Genomic DNA, 19,456 nt, shown 5'->3' on the forward strand with positions numbered 1-19,456 from the left:
CAGCCTCTCAGTTCAGCAGTATTAGTTGAGTTAGAGATGGGGTGGTTGCCAAACACCTGCAAAGTACTAGGTGGGCTGATGGTGGATTTGTTACTTTTTACAAGAGGAAAGTTTAGGACAGAGACCACCAGGTATCTCCCACTGTCTTCCATCCCCTGTGACAGCAGCTGACTCACTGTCGCTTAGAGCACGGCAAGGCGCTGGGAACTCACAGTTTGGAGAGCAGCCATCTCTGCTGCCAGAGTTGGTGTCACCTACCTTGCAGGCTATTGCCGTTGGTGCTGGTGCAGGTGGGAGGAGGAGAAGTTTGTGGTCTCACAACAGGCGCAAAAGCACTCTTCTGTTTCACCGCTGAGACCATGTTGGCTGGTGAGAAGGAGAAAATCCCAGAGGAACTGCTACAGTTTGAGGGGAGGCTAGTGGAGGAGGCCATTGTTGGACTTGATGGCACAACTAAAGGAGAAAAAGACCCCCAAAAGGGATTCCTTAGTATTAGATAATCAGCAGGCTGTAGAAACAAAAGACTCTTGCTTCTTGGATGGACTGAGTCTAACTTCAAAGGGCCACGGCCCTTACTGCAGTTAGATTTCTGGTTGTTCACAAACTGTAATCAGTCACTACAAGAAACCTGCCTGTTTTTTATTTTTTTGTTTTGCAACTGTTTGTGAGCGAAATTCTAGGTGCTCTCACAGACTTCTTTAATTCTCTGTTAGTCTAATCCTTTATTCTTACAATATCCCTGGCCCATCGGCCTACTTCACATTATTCCAGGGACTGGTAACAGACACTGCTCCAATCAGAACCTGAAATGGTTTTGTGCAGGTTCACTCCTGGGTTACACAACTGATGGGTTAGCAGAGTCGTTAAAGCACAAATCAAGACTTGGAATTTTAACTTGGAAAGGTCTAACTTTTTAATAGGTCTCCAAAACCACTTTTTTTGAGCAGTGCTTGCCTTGTAGCAACACAGCTCTAGAAAGACCTATTGGATTTCAGACAAACCTGCAGAAGACAGGGCTCTTAGCAGTAACCCAGCCAATCTGCTTGTCTAATGTCTGCAAAAATGATTACAATTTCTTCCTCTTCTAACCATTACATGGACTAGGGTTTAAAAGAAGTTATCTGGAAAGCTGGATATGCATAAATATTTGCTTTTTTATTTTGCTTCGAGAGGGTTGAAAAGGAGAATTGAAAACTGCTGAAGTTATAACACAGAGACTGTCCAGCATGAAGCACCCAGTGAGATGGCCACTTTGATAGCTTTTACACCTTTGATCTCCTGGCACTAATGTTTCCACTGTCTGTTGCACAAATAGACGTGTGGAGGATTGATTGACAGAATTCACAGTTTTCTTTTATCTCCCAATGGGTGAAACCATTAAACCTTTCTCACAATGGCCACACACATTTTCTCTGTTATAATGACCAGTATCAAGGTAGTCTCCAGCTTCCATGTCTCCATCAGCTTTGGAAAACCTTCTCCTATGGAGACTTCCCAGGAATCCTCAATGTCATGAAAAACATTCATATATCTCATGTCACCATTTTATTTATGCACAGGGATGGGGCTGGCATTTCAGATCTCACTTAAGACTGAGAATTTTGAAAATGGAAGCCTGTTTTATAATGGGCAAGCCAAGCAATACTCTCAAAGGATCCATGATCTGTGTGAATATAGTCAATACAACTTTTCAAAGCTATTGATTGGAATCTCTGATATAAGCAAGCAATGAAGCTAGTCTGATTTACATCACATGAAGATCTCGCTTTAAGGACAATGTTGAATAAAATGTGAATCTCCAGTTTTTCTAAACAGATGTTGATATTTTTAGACAGCTCTCTTTTCAAGAATTAAACTGACTGTTCCTAATGAAAATGCTATATTGGAGGTTCGATTTTTGGATATGCATACCCTTAAATATAGAGCATTTTACTTATAGTACAACATACATATATATATCTTCGGTTCCTGTCTTTATCATTGAGATTTTAAGTGGTTTTGTTTTGTAAAAACAAAGCCAAATAGTTTTATTGTCAGACAGCATTCACAGTTCCTCTCTTTGTCCAAAAAAGGGCAAGACAAATTCTTGGTAAGAGCTCATGCTTTCATTCTTGCTTAAAAACTGCTTATATACGTGAGGAGGCTATGAATAATTAAATATTATAGAATAAAATTCATATCATTTGGGCTTTTAATTATTATTTTATTTGCATTTATGTAGATAAAAATCACCATATTTGAGTTCTTATTTGAGAATCTGATATCATATTTGTTAACACTGAGGAAATCAATTAATGGAAATTAAATGTTCAAAGTTTCACAGTCTGACAGATACAATCTTAGTCTGAAGTCACTCTATGTCTGGAAGTACTTGCTAAGGGAGAGCAATCAAAGCACCTAAATTGAATTGCTACTATACAGCAATTAGTTTATTGATTTAATTAAGAATGCCACCTTTTAATTTTCAGGTCATGATTGAAGCATTTTCTGATTCAATGGATTAGACATTAGCAGAATGACAGCTCTACCAAGAAAACCTCCCAAAATATAAATAGAATAAAGAACCAGGGCTGGGAGGTGAAATGCTATTCTAAAGAGGACTTTGTTCATAAATATGAAATAATACACTGCTAGAGTATTTTAAATATATTAGTGGCATCTGCTTCCAAAAAGAGATGTCTCATCAATCATGTTATATTATGAATTCAGATTGCACAGATTCTGTGACAGTAAGTTCAACCTAATAAGTAAGGTACTTTGTAATACTACTTGCTACATTATGATTAGAGTACAAAAATAACAACTGGTTAGCAATACTCGAGTTTTAAGTACTAGCTTTGTGGGCAAATATTTTCTTCTAAATTTGCAGTAGCTAAGCTATGTTATTTTTAAAACTAGAATTATTATTCTCTCTTTTATTCTGAATTCTAGCAATGCACTTCAAAATAATTCATTACTGTTGTTACAATTACTGAATTTAAGATTTGCTGCGTAAACTTTGATCTGTTCAGTATTCTGTTTGCCCTGTCCATACTAAGGTCTGAGTCTATAAACCTATTTATATGACAAGACTTTCTGGCCTGATTCTGCCTCTAGCTTTCTACAGATGTCAGTGGAATCTATTATGCAACATGAGTAATGTCCAAGGAATTGGGCAGGTCTATTCATTTAATTTCCTCATCTGAACAGTGATTACTGATCTATGAGAGCTGTGGAAGAAGAGGTTCATAGGCCGTTACCAGTAGAAGCAAATTTATATTTAAATAGGTTACTAAACCTTTAAAATCAAAATGCAAAAGGTTAGTCCTATACATAAATATTTTTGTAACCCAGATTGCAGACCATAAGGCTCTTTATGCCACGTAATATATGTCTTCTGTGACTTGAATCTTTCTGACACTCACTGCACAGACACTAAAATACAGACAAACTCTAAGTGCCATGGCCATATTTTACTGACTAAAACTAAGCTCTCGGTGAAGTCAATATAATACTTGCTTACAAAGAAAACAGAGTATAAGCAGTCAAGATTAAGCTCAATGGTAACTCATAATTTCTATAAGGTTATGAACATTTTTGTTCAGAGGTCTTGGAAACATCATCATGCAGCTTATGGAAATGTCAATCTTCGCCAGTTTTATAGTAACTTTTCTACCCTTGATACCTTACAGTTGGAAAAAACTATTTTTCCTGTAATACATCGTTAGCCTTCTGTCCTACCCACTCCAATAAAAGGTTGTGTACTGACATCTTTTGACCCACTCCAACAGAAATTGAGTCACTTATGCTATCCTGCTTTCTCGAATTGGCAATGCTGAGAACAATGCTTCTTATTTACCGAGTACAAGGAAAGTTTTGAAACTATCAACCCAAATCATGAGTGACATTATTCTTTTCAGCTCTTATGAGACTCCCAAATAATAATAATAAAACAAAGAAGAGCAATGCTGGCAACAGTAATGTCTTTAAAGTGCTCCAAAGGTCAGTGCCTTGGGGAGGAGAGAAAGGACCGAGCTCTACTTCAAGTGCTCAAAATAGAAACTAAATATTGAGTATCACAGAAAAGTCACCCTCTCTTCCTAATGAAAATGTGCAAAATACAGAAGAGCCATATCATACTCACTGGCATAGGGAGAATTGGCAGCAGATCCATTCAGGAAGGTTGGAGAACCGCCTAAATTTGACATTCCAGCATTCCCATAGCCATTCATGCTTGTTGTGACAGAGTTATAATTTGTCTGCTGAGGGGTGGTGCTTGGCACATACCCATGAGGTGACACGCTGCTTGAGTTGCGAGTAAAACCTTTTGTGGGGAGGGAATACATTTAGAAAGCGGAATTAGCCCGAGAACAATTTCTAAAACAAACAGCGACAAGCAAGTAACTCGGGGCGAGCAAGGCGGCCGCCCAGCTCCGGCCACGGCGTGCGTGAGGGGGCTAGCACGACCACCACCGCCGCCGGGCAAACCGGACCGCGAGCGCTCGCTGCCTGGCTCGTTGCTGGTGGGAGCACGAGGAGGGAGGAGGAAGGCTACCGCCGTCACAGCTCTCCCTTTGAGCAGAGATGACCCGTGGGCGCTACAGGAACACTCACTCGAAAAGAGCTACTGGTCGGAAGTGGTGTAAACTTGACCTACGTTTTCAAAGTGAGAAGTAATTTAGGGTGCTCGACTTGGGGTATGGTAAAAGGATGCGGCTTTAGTAACTCTCCCCTGACGTCTCTCTCACCTAATGGATCCCAAGTTAAAATCCACATTTCCACCTAACTCTGAAAACGAGAGTCAGGGAATCTCATATCCAGATATCCAGAACGAGGATTTGTTTCTTGAAGCACAAAAATACAAAATGCATCTTCACGCCTGGAAAATGAAGTACCATCTTCTCTTCCTATCACATAGTACGTCTGTAAAACGCTTGCTATCATCTCAAATCATTTATTGGTGTAATTTTTTGGTGTAATACTCACTGATTTTTCTGCCTGTCTGGGAAACAGCCTCATCCTACCACTTTCTCATTAAAATGGATTTGAAGTTGGATAATAAATAGACCTGAGGAAAGGGGAGGGGAAACTGCAAAGGGTATTTTGCAAAAATGTTTTTTCACTTCTTTTTTTTAACTAACTGTAGAAATTAAAACAATACTGATTTTATACAATGTGAAAAATACTTTATTTTAAAAATGAGAGAAGCTCTGAAAATGCCTTTGTAAATATTCATTTTTTCCTACTTTCAAAATTTAGAAAAATCTAAAAATCTGAAAAATATCCATCAGTGCTAATATTATGCCTTTTGCAAAACAAAACAAAGCAAAAAACAGACAAATACTTGCGGGATACATTTATGTTAGAAAGAAATACTACCTAAGGCCCAGACTCAGAGACTGTGCATGCTTGGGGAAATCTATAAGCAAGTACTTAAAATTAAGTACAGGCTCAAGCCCACAGAAATCCGTTTAAAATTAGTGGGATTTAAACGCAAATACAAGTGTTAGTCCGAGTTAAAAAAAGAGATTTAGATACATGCATAAGTGCTTTTCCTGAATTGGGGCCTGTCCCTAAACGGAAGAGTGTCTCCTGACGCATTTTGTAATTCAGAGGCTGTGCGTGCAGGAGGGGACAGCGTCTGCCCAGGCATGCTCCTGGCATTCAGCTCTCAACAACCGCTCTTTTGGCCTGCTCTGCAAACGATTCCCTGACTTTTAGCAGAAAAGATTCATAAAGAGAGGAAGACGAGTCTTCTCCTGACCCTGATTGGTGGCCTGCGAGGCTTCGGAAACATTGACAGCTAGTTGACCGCTAAAGGAATTCACTCCCATCATTCCCGCATGGACTGACGTGTTAGCAAGGGCGGGGAGCTGGTTGTGGTTGCGGGGAACGCTGTAGAGGGCTTCTGCGATGTCTGCTGCTCTTTTCAGGATTATTTCCTAGAGCACAAGAGGAAAGAATGAATAGAAGAGTTACCAATTATTTACTCTAATTTACTCCACAATTTTTTTCTCTGATACTCAAATAAAACATTTCACTGTTCAAAGGCAAAAACTAGATGCTTCTCTTTCTAAATCAGCTGGCTGACTGACAGTTAATGTTTATAGATCTGCCGCCCCCACGATAAATCCTGACATCTGCGGTAAAAGAGCTGGAAGTTTCAGTGCCAGTGGCCAAATATCTGTATAACAGCACCGACTGGCAAAACGGGGCTGGAGCCCAGACTTACTCCACCTTAGGGCTCAGATATCTTTACAGGAAGCTTGAAAAATCACTGGTGGCAAGATATAATGCATATCACTGCCCATATTATACAGACTCTGCTGACAGTGGACAAATGTCTCCAGGGTTAATAACATGCTGTTTTTGCAAGCACTAAATTCTCATACTTTAAAAATAAAACAAGCAAATTAACCTCCACTCCAGATGTGACACTGCCCCACATACTTATTTCTGTTTCACACTGTAGCATCGTATACTTTTAGCACTTGATATATCTATACATCTAAGAAATAGCCATGTTTTAGAATTGCTCAAGTAGAATGCATTTACCTGGTTATTATGTGGCATACCATAGAGTGCTTCTACTAAATCAGCAGCCCTCTTAAGTATTACTTCCTGTCAATATAAAAACAGATGTGTTCCTCTGAGTTCAATAAAGTCTTTGTGGGGGAAATAAAAGTTAGAATCTTTTGTACTGTTCTATTATTTGCCCTGCATTTGGTTTTGTTTTGTTTTTCCTCCCACCAGGTAGACCTTAATTGTAACAACTCTCAGCAACCACTGAATGGTGTTAAATCACCAGTTCATCCTATTCACACACATGCTTAATCAAGTCAAAAGGTGAGACTCACTGGTGCTGCAAAATAAAATACATCACTCAATTGTCTCTACCATCTGCACTATAAACCACTCATCGCTTTATTGCAGAATACAATTCCTGAGGTCATTTGCAAGATTACTGCAATCAATGTCATTCAGAGCATGTTATGAATCCCTTCAATGTGTTTATTTTATTCTTAATTGCATACTGCAGGAATTGTGACCTTACCCAGTGGGCCACGTTCAAAAGATATCCAATCAGTCCTATACTACTGATAATGTAACATCTCAACTCCTTTGGTTTGTATCCTAACACAACGGGTCAGAGCTAGAATCCATGTATACAAAATGGTGCATAAAAGGAAAATATACGCAGCATGAGGAATAGCCCAGCACCATACAGGCTTCCTGGAACATTCCCTGAATGGACAACAGTATTTAAAATAGTCTGGGATTTAGTTCCCAATTTTGTGCATAACTTCACTTCTTCTATATCTTCTTTTTTTGGTTAATTTTCCTATTTGTTCATATCATATAATTTCTTTTTACTCAGTGGTGTACAGCATTCACGTCTCCTCCTCTTCACTTAAACATTTCTTGCAGTATTTTAAACTGGAATCCAAATAATAATAGCATTTCTTCTGTCATTACATTTTACAGTGCAAAAAAGTCTATAGGAACAATCCCAAAAGAAAATGTAAAAATGCCTTGCCAAATTAACCCAGAGGAAATTTATTTTCATATTCTCTCAAAATATCTAGCAGATCCCCAACTGCCTGATCAAAACCAACACAGATCGTCTTTTAAGTAAAACAATATGTTTTTGCCGTTCCCAGTCCCTAAGTATTGCTTTAATACACAAACATGAAGCTATTCACCACAGCACATATCTGCAGGTACCGTTTCTGAGAATTTTACAGTTTTCTACAAAGTTAAACTTTTTAACTTAAAATATTTTACACAATAGCCATATTTTATACCAAAAAGAAACAGTAATGTTCAATTTTCATATACTGTAGACTCTGATCAGAAAATAGAGATATAATTGCATTCATTTTGCTGTCACCATAACCTCTTCAAAAATCCTCGAACAACTCTTCAAATGACAAGCTTTTAGATGCATATTAGCATTTTTTTTTCAATTTTAAATTCTCTATAATATAAGATAAAATAGTTGTCATACTGCAGTAACTACTTATGACATATATAATGTCCTAAATTCAAAAATGAGATGGAGGATTTTTGTACTCCCAGTAAACATTTAGGCTTGCCTTCTGATGCACACACCCTTCTTTCAGAACACATGTTTAAATTATTTTCCACATATGAGTGAGATGCTTTACATAATTGATGGATTTTTTTTTAAATCAGCACATTTGAAACATATTCTGAGGAGTTAGGTTGCTACAACTTTCTCCTTTTTATTTTTCTTCCCCTCCCCCCCTTTTTTTTCTGTGTTTAGCTTGACCACAATAGTTAACAACATAATCATGGACAGGCAGACTACAGACTACATCCAGGTAGAACCAACCTCTGTTGCTTTAATAGAATCATCAAAACAATGAGTAGCCCTTTTTGCCTTAAATTGTGAAAAATGCAAACTAAAGAAGAATAGAGAAGACATTGAAAAATGTTTGTTTTTTCAGTCCATGATTTAAAAACTGAAATTATTGCACAGGTGTTTGACTTTGCAAACTAGGATTTATTTCACTTCAGTGAAAAAAAGTATTTGCACTATATATTTGACTAATGCAAAATTAGAAAATTATACAGGGCCCACAGATTGCTTTGAAATACTGTTAACCTAAGCTGTCATTATGCCAAATTCAGAAAAAAAAAAAAAAAAAAAAAAGTCAATTCTGCTATACCTGAATAATCAGAGTTATTTATGTAAAGCTGAGCTAAATAGCTCAGGCTGCATCTAAAAAGAGACTGAAGACCACATTAAAAAAAATGAGATAATTACATGGAATCTTACAGTTGCTCTACCTAATATCAAACATATTCCACTTCTTAAAAATTGGGAGCTATTTGATGCCATATCATATTGCATGTAAATAAAACTAATTGTCATCATTATTGAAGCATACTTTTCATTCGGCATTCAATATTCCTAGCTAGTCAGTGGTTATATTTTTTTCAACATTCTCAGAGTCTGTGAATTTGAGTTTCATACTTTCTTAAGCAATATTTTCACACAATAGAAGCTTTTCTTGTTTATGGCATTTACAGATCATACAAAGTAGATGTTATACAAAAACTCCTGTGTCAGGTAGTGGTATCTTCTATTCCAGAACTGACGGTAGTTCTTACAGGCACAAACCAGCTTTAAAAATACAGAATACTACAGACATGCTGAAGATATTAACTTGTTGTTTCCTGAATGCATTTTAAACATTTTGTAGCTTTGCTAAAATTACCGCAGAAGCTACAGTTACGACTTCAAATACAAAGGAGCCCCCAAAGTCCTCTATAAGTTAGAGCAACAGACCTTGCAAGGTGCTTGGATTGCGGTGACCAGAAAATTGTTCTCACCTCCATGTCATTACGCTCACAGTGAAGCAGCCCCCGAGCATGTTTGTGTTCGGGATCTAATATATTGCCTTTCAATCAGAGCTGAGAGCCACTGAACACATAGACAGAACATGACGAGCAGGTCAGGAAAGCAATAAAGATTTTACAGAGCTGTCCAAGGTGCTAAATTTACTCAATAATGGGTTTGGCACCATAGTGTTAACCTCTCATTTACTACCAGTTCGAGGGACTAAATTGAAGTAGCTGACTTCATTTACCTTGAAATGTATATTTTATGACATTATGTAAGTAGATTGAAAGGGCACTGCAGTTTTAACAATTTAAAGGCTAGAGCATGTTTAAGATGAGGCTTGAATATTTATTGTATATTGCACTTAAACTATATGGTATATTAAAATGCATTGATTAAATTTGTAAAAGGTATTATATAAAAAAAGACAGCTAATATAAGAGATCTATGTCTCTGAAAATCCAATTGATACTGCATGTTACCACTGCAATAGTGATAGATAAACAGATAGATAAGTGGACAGAGAAGCAGACAGACATATGAAAATGTGAGTGAAATGGGCATTCTACAAAAAGAAATCTCTGCAAAAGCTCAGGGTCTGTTATTCTAGATACTCCTCTGTTCACAGAAATTCTTCTTTGCCTTTATCTCAGAAGCCTAGATTTTCATAGCAGTAAGTGAGCATCATGTAAGGACCTTGCAATTGAATATGCAAGTGAAAATATTTCCTGAGAGAGACAAGAGTTTGACTAAAGCTAATATCTAATTTATGGGGGCATTTGTCAAGAAAGATCCACTCTTCTATTAATGCTAAAAGTCTGACAGCTTTTGGTTAAGAATAAAGGACTACGCAGCACTTTGAGCCAATGTAAGGGTCCTCTTATTTTGCATTTTCTTTCAAATGAGCATCACTTCCTTTCTATAAAAATAATAATTTATCAAAAAAAAACAAAAAAAAAAAAGCCAAAATTGCGCCAGAGATTAAATGTGATGCATTAGAACTCTGCCCTCTATGTAGCTACAGACCACAAATCCAGAATATATTTTAGTCAAAACTGAAGTTGATTTTCTTCTGAGAATTTTTAAAAAATTTGTGAAACAATAGTGCAATTAAATATTTTCAACAAGTTTTCTTCTTGAAAATACTAAGAGATACTTGCATATGCAAAAAGGGGAGGCTGAGTAGTTTAGTCTGCTGTGACTTTGCATATTCTTAAATTATTGTAGAAAGGATTATATAAATCTTACCAGAATGACTTTGCTTTTGAAGCACAAAGCCTATAACTCAAACTAAATCCACCTCTGACTGAATGTATCTTGAACCAAAATTATAGCAGCTTTGCATGTTTTGTTTGTGACATTCATGACTCTTTAGTAGGAATTCAATAAGATCACAAAATTTACATTAAACAGATTTATAATCCTATATTAAAAAACTGAACCCCCTTCTGTTATGCACTGTTGCACTGGTATTTGGGATGAGTAAGATTTTGCACATATAGTTCAGTGAGGCTGAATTTTATCATGATGAACACATTTTTGTGCTAATTTTAAAATAGATGGGTTATCTCTTCTGTTGAAATCTGCTTACTTTTTTTTTCTGTGATTAGTAAAAAGAATCCAGTCTGTGTCCCAGCAGGACTGTGAGGCTAGTCAACGAAAGGGTACTAGAGTTACACTTAGTTATTCAGTAGGCTCTAGTAACTAAACCAGACAGTGTTCAAGATAATTGTTAAATCTAAATTAATTTTGTCAAGAAGAGGCTGACCACAATATATAACACTCATCAGCCACATATTGTATTTTTGAGCCCACCAAAGGATTTATGTACTTACGGGGGGTGTAAGGGGGAAGCTGTACTAGCATAGTGTGAGGCATTTATCTTATGTGTTGTCTAGATATCATATCACCTTCTAATGCTCTTTAGCATTGTAATACAAGAGAGAACTCATTCATCTTCTGAGAGGGTACTTAGGGATGATGATGTCATTCATACTTCCTTGACTTTTATGTCTGACCTCCTCGCTCTGCCTTCTAACTTTCTAATCTCATGGCTACTTGCAAGAAAAAAAAAAAAAAAAAAAAAAACTCTTCTGTAAAGTCTAAATGCTGAATACCAAACTCCACTTCCCTTCTTCACTTCGGAAAAGTCACATTCTGAAATTCCAAGTCAAAATTGCAATATTTTATGCTCAAAGTTTTTCTTATTTTTCAGTGGGTAAAGGTTTACTTGTACTAATTATGGCTATGTGTTAGAACTAAGTTTTAAACTTAGAATTTGAATATGCATTATATTTTATCAGATAAAGATAAAACTGTGAACATTTGCTTCAACTGTAATGGCAAAAGTAACGTGTTGGTAGAGAGCTAGTTAGAAAAATGTCCCAGGTCAAAAATGTCAGTTATCTAGCTTGGTATACAAGAGTTTTAGCCAGTCCAGCACCTCCCAAGTCTCCAAATCTACACTGTGAACACTGCATTATTGCATCATTTTCAGCAATTGTATTTTTATAAAAGACTCACAAAAGCCATTCGAAATAGAAAGATCCTCCATTTACTCTGAAACTGAGGGAACTATGCCAGCCTAATGGGAAGTATAAAATAACAGCGCCATTTCACTAAAAAGATACTTGTGCTCACACAAAGATGAAAACTTCTCTAGCAAACAAACAAGTGAATTGTTTCTATATATTATAATTGAATCATATAGAAGAAGTAAACACTATATAGATACCACAGAGATGGGAAGGCAAATAAGAGAAAAAGACAACACACTTCACTCGTGGGGTGAAAAAAAAAAAAGCTTCTGCTCATCGCTGCCTGCAGGATGGAACTGCACAGAGTTCCTGCTGGTGAATTTCAATGGCAATTTCCAGAAAATAAGTCTCCAGTGGGAGCTAGAACCTTAGCTTTTCCAAGCCATCGTAGTCTCATCAGCCTCCACCCAAACTGAAAATCACAGCCTAACTTTACAGCACTAAGAACAGTCATGCATGACCTTACCACCTGCTCCGCAATGAGCCAACCTTATAAATAAAATATAGAAAGCCTATATGAAGCAGCAAAAAGAACAAACACTGGAGTGCAAATGCAAGCAGGCATCTAGCCATAAAGGCTGAGAATCGATGATTAAAACACCTCTTAACCACAAAGGTGATAAACGCATAGCTATAGAGAAAACACACCCTATTCAAACACACTCCACTGCAAATACTGTCAACAGGGAAAGAAATAAAATAAGGATAGTCCTAAGGTCTGTCCTTGCATTTCTCCCATCTTGCCCATATGACCTTCTTGTTAACTTGGTGTGCTTAAGAGACAAAAAAAAAGGTATCGGTCTGCTTTTTTAATCCACGCTCCTCGTGCTTCTGGTCTTCACTTCCATTAACGATGGACACATAACAAGGCAATAGAGCTGGTAACTGCCACAGATTTGTACTTCATCTAGATACACAGTAATATGGAATAAACTGCCATTAATAAAGTTGCACTGGAATAATCCTTTAAATAAATTGACATTTGAGAGCCTGGGTGCTCCCACCATATTATCATCAACTGAAGCACCTGGCAAGTAATTTGAATGGTTCCGTTGCTAAGAGCTCTGGAGATCTCTGCTGATGGTAGGTCACTAATTCAAAAGGAGAGGAGTGGATACGTGAAAGCAGATATGCAGAACTAAAATCATTCTGCCAATGCTTGTATCACCTCTTTCGGGGACTTCAGCCAACAGTGATTATGTGACTCATCTACTTCCCTCATACAGCTGCAGAGGTTTGATTCTCCTAAATATATTTACTATGCATCTTGCCCCAGAATCTCAGGTTTAGCAGGAAGGATGAGTTATGGCTACCTCCAGGAACTCTTCAGAGTTGTTGAATTTTATCTCATGAGGCCAATCTTTCATCCACACCCCCATTGCAGGGCTGGTAGCTATTACTGTACTATACTCTCACATCTGTCCACACCCTCCAACACATCAACTGGTATCCGCTAGATGTCAATCATATTTGGGAGTGATCAACACTCTCATTAAGAAATTGAGGGTAGGGTAATTCTCTGGCCAATTCTACAGCATTTCCCGCGGATCATCTGGCAAGCTCATACTATGAAGATCTAAGGGTAAATCTCCTCAATTTAAAACCTACCAAGACCATGAAATGAACACATTCTCACGCCATACAGAAGGCTGTAGCACGTATCTCAGTAATGTAAACATGAGTTCTTCAGTACATACTTCACCACAGGTATACAATCCTGTACTTCATACTATGATCAGTTTGCCAGATCTAGTGAATCATCAGAACACAAAATAAATCCAATAAATTAAATCATGAACAGATAAGTCCTATAAAGGTATGACTAAAATAACTCCTAGGCTTTCTTTTACAGAAATCCTCCATCCCACTAGTTTACAGTGACTGATAGTATTCCCATCTATATAGGCTACAACAAGAGTATTCCTCATTTACTCCTGGATATATGCATAAACAACAGATAACTTTATATTCTTTTCTTCTGTCTGACTTTAAAGGTCAGAAGTACATTTCACACACCAAATTGTCCTTATATGCCACATCCACCTGCAGTCCCTGGGCAAAACATATTAACAGAGAGCACAAAGCAATCTCAGAGAGCACCTTCAGCACTCGTGTTTGAAAATTTACCCCAAACTATTTGTACCAGCACCCACACTACTTTGTGGCAGCAGATGTTCATTACTGAGTTTAATGAGCTTTTAAGTTGTTTTTTTTGTTTTTGCATATATAAGATTTCCCGATAGCTCTTCCTCTGCTCTCAGTCGTATTAACATTCCTATTCTTGGAAACAGCTGCAGATGAGAGTTAGAAAAAGAGAGTTATTACTCACAGTTTTCTCCTGACCATTCTATACTCATATATTTTTGGAAAGTTGTCAAAGTCCTCTCACAGAAGAAGAAGGATGTTTTGAATTATCTGAAGGGTCTGGCTTAAGTAAACTTAAAAAGAATTTTGTAAAATGAACAGAGACACTAAATTCTGAGTCCTTTGTTCAAAAATATTGCACTGGCTGTTCTGGAAGTTTTATTCCGCAGATTGTATCTCATGCCCATAGGAAAAATTGCCTGGTACCAAGGTCTAAAGATTAAAAGTGGCTTGTGATTTTGTGTGTGGTACAATGCAGATATCCAATTAATGTATTTGTGGGAGTGAAAAACATTTTACCTGGCAAATGGTCAGGCTGGTATCTATCTTCTATCATTTGTATGCACAAAGAATTTCCAAACACAGGCCAAGCTGTATGCCTTTTAAATTGTTCACCCATTAGGTCAAATCTGGAATATTTGGGGTGCCATAATTCACTTGATTGCATTTAAATCTATAAAGATATATAATTATATTTGGTATTGCAAGGCAAGACTGTCATCTGAATTAAATCAGCAGGGCTATCTAGCAATTAAAGTGTAAATTATATATTTGTGTTTTGTCTGTTTCATTTTCAGAGTTGTTTTATATTAACGCATTTACCCAAATAAATACCTTTTATTTTATATGAAAGTATAGCAATCTAGCTATTTTCTGTAAAACATGCTATTTTCATGTATATGCAATTTATTGAAGAATCCCTCCCCCTGTATTTTGCTCTAATGAAGACAAAAAAAGCAACAAAAATGAGAGCATATCATTAAGATCTGTGAAACTGTCACTCTCTGTCAAATAATGAAGATTTTCTATATTGTACACTTCAGGTAGGAAGTGTCAGTAGCTAGAAATTGAGAGTTCAGGTTACTTTTAATAGCAGGAGGAAAACTGAAAAATAAGACATTGAAATTCTGACCTACAATGATATTCCACTATGTTCTGTGGAGAGTGAGTGCATAAAAATGTTGAAATAGAGACTGGAATAACGTAGATAGGTTTTAGTATTACAGTTAAAACACTGCTCAGTCATAACCCCTACAAATGACTACTTTCACTTACATTTTATCATCGGTATAATTAAAAGAAGTCTCTTGAAAGGGGCATTCTCATTACAACGAAGGACCACTTCAGACCCAATTGAAATGAAAAGACAGAGCATAGATTAGGTGTAGATACCAAGTGGTAATTTCTAGGGAAGCATAAAATGCCAAATGTGTAACAATTATATTTTATAACTATGTGTTCAAAGGACTTATAGTATTTTATTGCACAAAGAGGCATTAGCTCGGAAAGACTACTTCAATGAAGTGCCTCCCAGCATATTAAAAAAAAAAAAAAATCAACTTTTCTTTCCAGAAACAAAAAATACTTTGTTCCTGATATTATTATTTTTAATAAAAATTCAAATGAAATTATTCAAAGCAAGTATAAATGTTGAAAAAACATGTATTTAAGAAGCCAAATTTGTCCAACTTTTCATAGAGATAACAATATCTTTCTCTGTACAGCTCCACGATAGAAAATCAGATACCCCATTTTATGCAACCTGAGGCTCCTTTTTCAGTGATGAGTGAAAGGATTATCCTTGTCACTATAACAACATATTCTACGGAAGACTTTCAAAACTCTCCACTGATCCTTCAAAATACATCAAAATTTCAGCAGCTTTTTTGACCATGAAAAACAGTTAGATTTTAAGCTATTTTAAAATGGCAAACCTGAATGAAAATTCAGTTTATCAAAATATGACTAAGATTTTTCTTCCTATTTGTAAAAACAAAATAGATACACTTTCCATTTGTCAAAAGGTTACATTTAGAAAAAATGTAAGCATCTCTATTCCATGAAATTTTAGGAGTCAGGATGATAAACCTGGATGAAATGATCAATATAGAATTATTAAGAAAAAGATGTTTAGCTCATCTTAAAGAATATAATCAAGAGATAAAACTTCCATAATTTACCTTAGATCTTCTATAAATGAACAAAAACAGACGTTACATATATGTGGCACTCCTTTATAAAATGCTTCTATGTTTTGTTCCCATTTTCCTCTCAGCAGGCATATCATTTATCATCTACAGTCACAAATATATTCCAAAATACTGTTTAAAACAAATCTAAAATGCCTATCTGTGTTTATACAAGTAGCATGAAATTGTAGGCTATTGTACTTAGAGGACATTTCAGTCCAGTTGAGTTATATCAACATAAGTTACATGATTGACTTTTACAACAGAAAGAAAAGGTTGTACTCAAACAACTGTTATTGCCTCAATGGAAAAAAAATCAATGAAAGTAAAATGAACAAGAGATTTTGTCTGAGTTGCAGTTAATACTACTGAAGAGCTATGGATATTAAAAGGTCAACAAATAAATTAGTCCAAGTGTTATGAAATGAATGATTTGCCTTATAATTGTATTGAGTGCAAATTGTTCACTGCCTATTAGACCAGGTAATTTTTAACCATGGTGCCTCAATTACTGTTCCATAAGCAATAATATAGTTGTAAGAGCCACCGGTTCGATCGTGTGACCTATGAGACGCGCCAGGACAGCTGACTTTGCTATGATGGATCACTGAGCCTGATCTCCAAATGGTGCCAAACCTTCCCCTCCCGTGAGGAGATCTCATAAAAGAAACATTACTGCTTGATTCATTTTACCAAAATGTTTGAGTTTTCAAGTGTCAGCAGTTAAGTATGGATTGTGAAGCTCTGTATTTCTTAGGAGAATTACGACAACAGCATCCTACTGCTTCCAGCACTCTGCTAAATGGCATCGTGATGGTGAGAAGGACGCTTCCTCCGCTGCTCAATCGGAGTCTGTTGTGAGAAATACACACCAATCCTATTTTACATCACCACGTAAACCACTGCATAACACCTAAAACTAGCTTAGAAATGGAAACTGTAGGTGAGATTATAGGCATTGCTTCATACCTCTGCAATGCCCTGCATTCAGAGATCTCAAAGTGCCACTTTAATGGGACCAAATTAAGCTTCACATCCCATTTTCTAGAAAAATATTCTCTCTCCCTCTTTTCCATCAAAGCCAGCCTTAAACTGTAGCTGTTTGGCTGAAGCCAAAATGGTCTATGGTTATAACCAAGGCAAGTTTTGTAGGGAGAAGCAGTATCTTTTACTAGATCAATTGATACAGCTGAAAAAAGGTACTTTCACTCACAGGAAGCAAAGCTTGCTTGGGTACCCAAAAGCTAGTCTGGTTTTCCGTATGGTTAGTCTAATAAAAGATATTATTGTTCTGTACAGGTCTTGATAGCCTTCACCAGGGAAACGAAATTAATCTTATATTGCTTTCATGGTCTGGAGTAACATGCATCACACCTCATGAGAAGGAAATGCAGCAGCTGCATTTCCCCGTTGCTCCTAAGGGCATGGTGTTTCCTGTGAGCCAGGGCTCCCACTATGGCAATAAGGGTCTCACCGTACTGCCCGTGGGGGCTGAGCCTTACAGACACTGCTAGGCCTGTGCAGCACCTCTGCACATCCATATCCATAGCCTTGCCCATATACATAATGAGCTGAAGATGTAAATGTAAACCCTGAATTACCAAATAATCAGTGCAGAAGGAACTAAAACAATAAAATCCTAATTAGAATACACTGTGCCATATACAATCAATTCCTGTTTATATTGTCACTCTTCTATATTTATGATAAATCACTACATTCAAAGAGCCTTTTGGGAGGGTGATTTTCCATTTCATCTCTCCAGTGAGCAAAAAAGTGACACATAACTGGAGTCTGAATTTCAATTTTACCAGCGTAGAGTTGAACTGAATATTATTTGGCACAATGCAGTGTACAACTGAGCCACTAAATGGCTGATTTACTAAATTATTATTAGATGAGCTCTTGCTGTTCCAAGTGAAAGTGCAGTCACTGTCTCTCTTCATGGTGTGTTCAAATTGTTCTGTGTTTAAATATTCAGCATGAGGCTAATGTGAACTGATGAACTGAGACTACAAACATTCGCTTTCAATACAGACAGAGAGACAGAGATGCAACATATCATGTGGCCTGCGGAGGTGAAAATGATTTATATTTAAGGATGTTGCTGCCTACTTCCATCACTATAAGGTATTCTTAATTAGCTTCATGTTTGAGTAAGGAGTTTGGAAATGCAGCTAAAAAACAACTCTGAAACCCAAGCAGCTTCACGGTTATGGAGGCTTCAGAAGCCAAGTGAAGTGATAGTTGAGGCTAGATCTCTCTGTTAGCAAAATGTATTAGGTGCCACCACAGTTTTATACTTTACTCTCCTTAGTGCCTGAATTGCAGCATCGGAACATCACCTGCAATTCTGACCTCAGCATCAGAAATCCTAGAAAATATAAAGGATTAACCCACCAATGCCCATACCTGCTCTGTTGTGCAATCCTACGACTTTTCAGCCTGAGGGAATAGAGAGAAGGGGAAAAAAGGAAAATAAAAGAAAAAAGGGCTAAACAAAAAAAAAAAAAGAAAAAAAAAAGAAAATTTCTTTACTGCCACCTGCTGGAGTTGACAATAACCCTTTGTCACACTGAAAGAACAAGCATCTTCACTTAGAGGACAGTTACGGCAAGCATTTAAAACACTGTGATCCAAGACACTTACAGTAGATTAGAATTTTTTATTGGTGCTGTGTTGCCATAACAACATAAAGACAGCAGATGACTTAAGCTAAGCTAGCAAAGCAAAAGGCTGCTCATCTGGCAGTTAAAATGAATACAGTTCACTTCACAAGTTCCCCATATGGACCCTTAGTGTATGGTAATGAGGATACCATATGGTGGGAGAAAATGCACAGAGAACAATTGTGCTCCACTGGCTGAGCGAAGTGAGCAGGAAGTTATGAGGAAACACAGGAGAGAGACTCGTGTGTGCGCTCTCTAACTCAAGGGTTTCTTTCAGAAGGGGGTTCTCTCTCTTCTTAATCTCCTTCTTAATACACACATGCATAGAAATGACAGAGAAACATATTGTGCATTTTGCAACATCATTCATCATAAACTGTCAGCTGTGTTTGTAAATCAGTGTGGTAAGATCTTATAAATTTGTAATTCTTAAAAGGTAAAAGTGCTAAGTTTTTAGACAAAGTGCAGGAAAATTTAAGCACTTCTGACAAGTAGAAACATTAGTGGTAATCATTTTAAAAATGCTTGCATCTTTCTGCCTGCATGTTTAGCTGTAAATAATGCCGC

The 19,456-nt window shown here is 37.0% G+C and overlaps 1 protein-coding gene across 8 annotated transcripts in view; it reads right to left on the minus strand.

The window, feature by feature from the left end:
• EBF1 (EBF transcription factor 1) overlaps window positions 1-19,456 on the minus strand; it is a 269,357-nt gene that overhangs the window by 8,630 nt on the left and 241,271 nt on the right. For 7 of the 8 annotated variants that reach the window (XM_062587651.1, XM_062587650.1, XM_062587649.1 and 4 more), the window contains exons 12-15: window positions 6,535-6,600; window positions 5,744-5,921; window positions 4,124-4,303; window positions 259-453 (exon numbers count right to left, since the gene is read on the minus strand). In XM_062587651.1, the coding sequence (XP_062443635.1) occupies window positions 259-453; window positions 4,124-4,303; window positions 5,744-5,921; window positions 6,535-6,600 (619 nt within the window). The remainder of the gene's footprint in view (window positions 1-258; window positions 454-4,123; window positions 4,304-5,743; window positions 5,922-6,534; window positions 6,601-19,456) is intronic. The other variant, XM_062587653.1, reaches the window with a different exon arrangement.

Source organism: Rhea pennata, chromosome 14, assembly GCF_028389875.1.
Source record: "Rhea pennata isolate bPtePen1 chromosome 14, bPtePen1.pri, whole genome shotgun sequence".
NCBI lineage: Eukaryota > Metazoa > Chordata > Aves > Rheiformes > Rheidae > Rhea > Rhea pennata.